The sequence below is a fragment of the Chrysochloris asiatica genome, unplaced genomic scaffold (genome assembly GCF_000296735.1).
Source record: "Chrysochloris asiatica unplaced genomic scaffold, ChrAsi1.0 scaffold00016, whole genome shotgun sequence".
NCBI lineage: Eukaryota > Metazoa > Chordata > Mammalia > Afrosoricida > Chrysochloridae > Chrysochloris > Chrysochloris asiatica.
In genome coordinates, this window is record NW_006408534.1 from 9,850,625 (window position 1) to 9,855,977 (window position 5,353).

The following is a 5,353-nucleotide window of genomic DNA, read 5'->3' on the forward strand; positions in this document are numbered from 1 at the left end:
GGACTACAAAGGCAAGAAGTGACTGGCTTACAAGTTTTCAAGAGGGAACCTAGAGCCAGAGGCCGTAGAGGAAGGTAGAATCTCCAGTGAGTAGTATCCAATCTGTCTAGGTGGGACTGATGAAAGGAAATGCAGATAGGTCTCTTGTGATACAACAGTGAATAATTGCTATCAGGATTGATTGTGAGGGTTGGAAATGTAAAGGTAGATGTTTTTATAGCAAGGAGGGGAGTGATTAACTTTGCAGTCTAGGAGTGGAGGTCCCTGGGACCATGAGGGGAGAAGAGCAGAGAGCAGGACCCTACCCAGAGAAGCAGTGATCCCTGAAATGGAGGCAGAGATGATGACATAGAGCAATGGAGCAGCTGGAGACTTTAGATCCAGAGAAGGAGAGGGGCTGTGTGCTGATGACCCGGGGGCTGGGGGGAGAGCAGTGGGGGGCAAGCTTGTAGTGTATACCCTTTGGTTGGTTGATGATGCATGGAGGGGATTGTAGACATGGCAATGAAATGATATATGATAGGATGAATGTAAAGTTAATGTTCTCCCATGTAAACTATCACATAATTCATAATAAAACATTTTTAAAAATGGATGTGTGAAACTTGATCCCCAGCATAGAGATACTAACGCGAATGCAATAAATTAGAAAGTAAAAGTTGAACTGAATGTTTCAAAGGGCAGTTCAAGAAGAGAAATTCAAATGTTACAATGAAATTTGCAAGAATCTATAGTTTAAAACCCAGAAAGGATGAACATGCTCAGCATTTCTCAAGCTGAAAGAACTGAGGAAAAAATTCAGCTTCAACTTGCAATTTTGAAGGACTCCATGGGCAATATATTGAGGAATGCAGAGAGGACCAAAAGAAGATGGAAGGTAGTATATACAGAGTCACTGTCCCAAAAACTAATGGTTGATGTTCGGCCATTTCAAGAGGTAGCATATAGTCAATGGTATTGAAGGAAGAAGTCCATGTTGAACTGAAGGTAATGGCAAAAAACAAGGCTATAGGAATTGATGGAATACAAATTGAAATCTTTCAACAAACTGATGCAGCACTGGAGGCACTGACTTATCTATAAAAAGAAATTTGGAAAACAGCTCCCTGGCTAACCAATTGGAAGAGATCCATATTTGTGCCCATTCCAAAGAGAGGTTACCCAATGGAATACCATTAATAACACATGCAAGTAAAAAATTTTTGAAGATCATTCAAAAATGCCTGCAATAATACATCAACAGGGAATTGCCAGGTTCAAGCAGGATTAGGACAAAGATGTGGAATAAGAGATATTACTGCTGATGTCAGATGTTTACCTGCTCCTTATTGACTACGCAAAGGCTTTCATCTATAACAAACTATGAATAACATTGAGATGAGATGAATGGGTACTCAAGGACACATAATTGTGCTCATGAGAAACCAGTATATAGATTAAGAAATAAGGGGATGCTGATTTACAATCAACAAAGGTGTGTACCAGGTCTATATTCTTTCACCATACTTATTGAGTCTGTACGCTGAGCAAATAATTTGAGGAGCTGGATTGATTACGTGAAGAAAACCATGACACCAGAATTGGAGGATGACTCATTAACAACCTGTGATAGGCAGATTATATAACCTTGCTTACTGAAAACAAAGAGAACTTAAAATATTTACTGATGAAGATCAAAGACCATAGCCTTTGGTATCGATTGCACCTCAGTGTAAAGAAAACAAAATTCTTCACCACTAGACCAATAAATAACATTATGATAAATGGAGAAAAGACTGACATCACCAAAGACTTCGTTTTTCTTGTATTAACCATCAACACTCATGGAGGCAGCAGCCAAGAAATCAAAAACGTATTGCATTAGGCAAATCTGCTACACAAGAACTCTTAAAAGTGTTCAAGAGCAAAGATATCAGTTTGAGGACTAAGAAGAACCTAATTCAAGCCATATGCACGTGCAAGTTAGACAGTGAATAAGGAAGACTGTAGAAAAATTGGTGCATTTGAATTATGGTGTTGGAAAAGAATGTTAAAAGTACCATGGACTGCCAGAAGAACAAGCAAATATGTGTAGGATGAAATACAGCTAGAATGCTCTTTAGAAGCCAAGATGGCCAGACTTCGTCTCTCATACTTCAGACATATTATCAGGAGGAACTAGTCCTTAGAAAAGGACATTATGCTTGGTAAAGTGGAGGGTCAATGAAAATGAGGAAGTCCCCCAAACAGACGGACTGGCGTAATTGCAGCAGTAGTAAGCTCAAGTGTAACTACAATTGTGAGGATGGCCCAGGATTAGGTAGTGTTTTGTTCTGTTGTGCAACGGGTTTCTATGAGTCAGAGCTGATTCGATGGCACCTAACAACGAGTGGATACATAAACATGCAAACAGAACACATGTGGAAAGGCCAATAGGACTATATGCACAAATATGTTTGACAAAGGATATGTCTACATATGTACCTTTATGTGCTGTAAATATAACTATGAATTTAATAAAACGTGCAGGGGGCAAAAAAAAAAGTTGATTTCCATGTTATCTAAGGAGTCATGGTATGGTGCTGTAGGATAAGCTCTGTACTGTTTAAGCACAAGGTCCATGGTTCAAACATACCAACTTCTCCCCAGAAACCATATACAGGGTCATTATGAGTCAGAACTGACTTGATGGCACTTAACAACAACAACATAGGAATCACATTATCTGGTTCTGAGAAATTATGGAATCCTGGTATGGTGCTGTAGGATAAGCACTGGACTGCTAACTGAAAGATTGGCAGTTCAAACACAGCCACTCTTTGGAAATCATATGCAAGGCCACTATCAGTTGAAACTGACTTGTTGTTAAGTGCTGTTGAGTCAGTTCTGACTCATAGTGGCCTTGTATAGGGTTTCCAAGGAGACACTGGTGAGTTTGAACCACCGTCCTTGCAGTTCAAACTTACCTTGCAGACCAGCCCATTAACACATAGAGCCACATCAGGATTCCTGAAACTGAATGGTGGTGGTGGTGGGTGGTGGAGTCGGTTCTGACTCATAGATGGTATTAAATAACAACAGGTATACTTTGTGTTGTATACATTGTATACATTGTGTGACTCTACAGTTTCACTCATTCTTGTAAGAAGAAAAAGAAATAGAAAGGAACTCACCCTCCTGGCCCAACTTTCAGTCAAACTGTAGGTAATTATATAGGGGCAACAATAACACTAGTAAGGTATCCTCTTTATGAATGAAATGGTCAATCATTCAAGATGGGAGGGAGGGGGCAGCATAAACCTAAAGACAAAGGTGAGAAGAGATGGGAAGATAGGTGGAAGGGAGATGGGAAACACAGGGAGGAAGCGGGATTGCAATCATTGAGATGAAACAAGGTGTATTGTTTGTTGAAAGTAAAACTGATGAACTTGTCTGTAAATCTTCACTCAATTCACAATAAAAAGATAAAGCATATAAAATATAAAGTGAAGCGTGGTAAATACTGTTAACTGGTGGTACATGGAGAGGATTGTAATAATTGTAACGAAGCAAAGTATATGATTTGCTGAATGTAAAACTGATGATCTGCTCGGTAAACCTTGACTCAATTCACAACCAAAAGTTAAAAACAAACAAAAAAACCTTAGGCATCACTAGAATGGGCAACATCTTTTTCTGTTGTACCGAAGGCCCACAGAGTCGCTATTGGCCGTAACGACAATTTACACAGTGCGTTGACCAGTTCTGTTGCAATCCTACCCTCAGGGAGGCAGGCTACTAGAGATTTGTCAACGTACTCTCTTAATTCCGATGAGGAAAGTGGACTCTCATTTGAAAATAACTCAACGCCCTTCTACTCCCACCTAGAGTAGTATCCTCCCCGTCCGGCTCACTGTGCACAGCCACAACCGCAGAGCTCTTCCCACGACCCCGCTGAGTTCCCAGCCGACTGCATTTGGACTTCTGGCAGTGATGGGTTCGGAAAGAGACGGGTCCCGCCCCGCCTGACGTCACTTGCCGGCGACGGCTCCTGTGCTGGATTCCATGCTGCAGATCGGTGCTGTTGGCCAGTCTTGCTGCGCCTGCAGCGCCTTCAGAAGCGATATGGGTTCGGGCCCCGTTCAGTCCCGGGTGGCCTTAAGCGAGAAACTTTCAGAGGAGCCGGGTCACCGTTCTTCGAGTCCTCTACTACATACGCACGGACAGGACAAGCAGCGGTGCGGAGGAAAGCTCCGCACACAGAGTCGCTGCCAGCTTTCCCTTCGCACCCGGGCACTGGGATCAGATGTCTTTCGGCGCTGGAGAGCCTTGAAACGCTGGCACCGCCGGAGGTGTCGCCTCGTCAGGAGCGCGAGGACACGAACGGATGCCAGGACCAGTCCGATTCCACACATGGAAGACACAAGGATCACTCCCACCCCACCCTGGGATGCCACTCCCAGTCTGCTACCGAGGTCGAAGAGCTTCCAGACTCCTCTTCTCCAGACTCAACTTCCATAGAAGTCCCCTTTCGGGTTGGGGAGCTGATTTTAGCAGAGACTGTCAGAAGACAAACACAACTTAAAAAATTATTTAGGTTGAGGAACGCCGGACATTTAAGTAGTAACTGGGGGTTGGTCCATTTCAGCAAGATTATTGGGAAGTTCCTGGTTCAGATACTGAAGAGTTCCTGTGGCAAGCAATTTATGCTGAGGAGGCCGGCACTGAAAGACTATGTATTATTGATGAAAAGAGGGCCTGCCATATCATATCCAAAGGTAATGCGACGGTTTTGGGTGCGCATTGTTCCTAGAAGGGGCAAAAACAGAATAGGAAAGGCCTCTGTGTTGTGTTGAATGCAGCCCTGGTGAAAACTTGCTCAAATGTATATAGCCCCGATTAGTGTACATGAAGCACGCCTCAGAACGTTCACATTTTTCTTCTTTTTTAAAAATACTTTAAATTTAAACCATAGATTTGACTCTTATTACCTTATGATGAAAATTACCATGTTGTTTATTTTAGGAAGAAACTCAGATTTTAATTTCAAAATGTTTTCCTTAGTAATTAAAACTTACTTTGATATGGCTGGCCCGGTATGACTTATGGTAGACAACCTTGGCCTCAAACTCTTGGCATGGCCCTGTAGGATCAGCACTAGACTTTGAACTACACAGTCGGCAGTTCAAACCCACCACCTGCTCCTTGGAAACCCTATACAGGGTCGCTATGGAATCGACACAAGGGCACTTAACGCTGCCACCACCACCTTGGCCTCATTTCAATTCTTATAGTCCATGCTTCTTTCGATTTAATTCTTCAGGTTTAATGCTTCTCAATTCCAGATTATGTGACTTTGGGCAAATTGTTTGCTCATTTTTTAAATGGGAATGTT

General features: G+C 42.4%; 1 protein-coding gene across 1 annotated transcript in view; it reads left to right on the forward strand.

Moving 5' to 3' along the window:
• TRMT61B (tRNA methyltransferase 61 homolog B (S. cerevisiae)) overlaps window positions 1–5,353 on the forward strand; it is a 101,168-nt gene that overhangs the window by 56,274 nt on the left and 39,541 nt on the right. Inside the window, 1 exon segment of the mRNA XM_006835283.1 lies at window positions 3,882–4,736. Coding sequence (XP_006835346.1) covers window positions 3,882–4,736 — 855 coding nt within the window.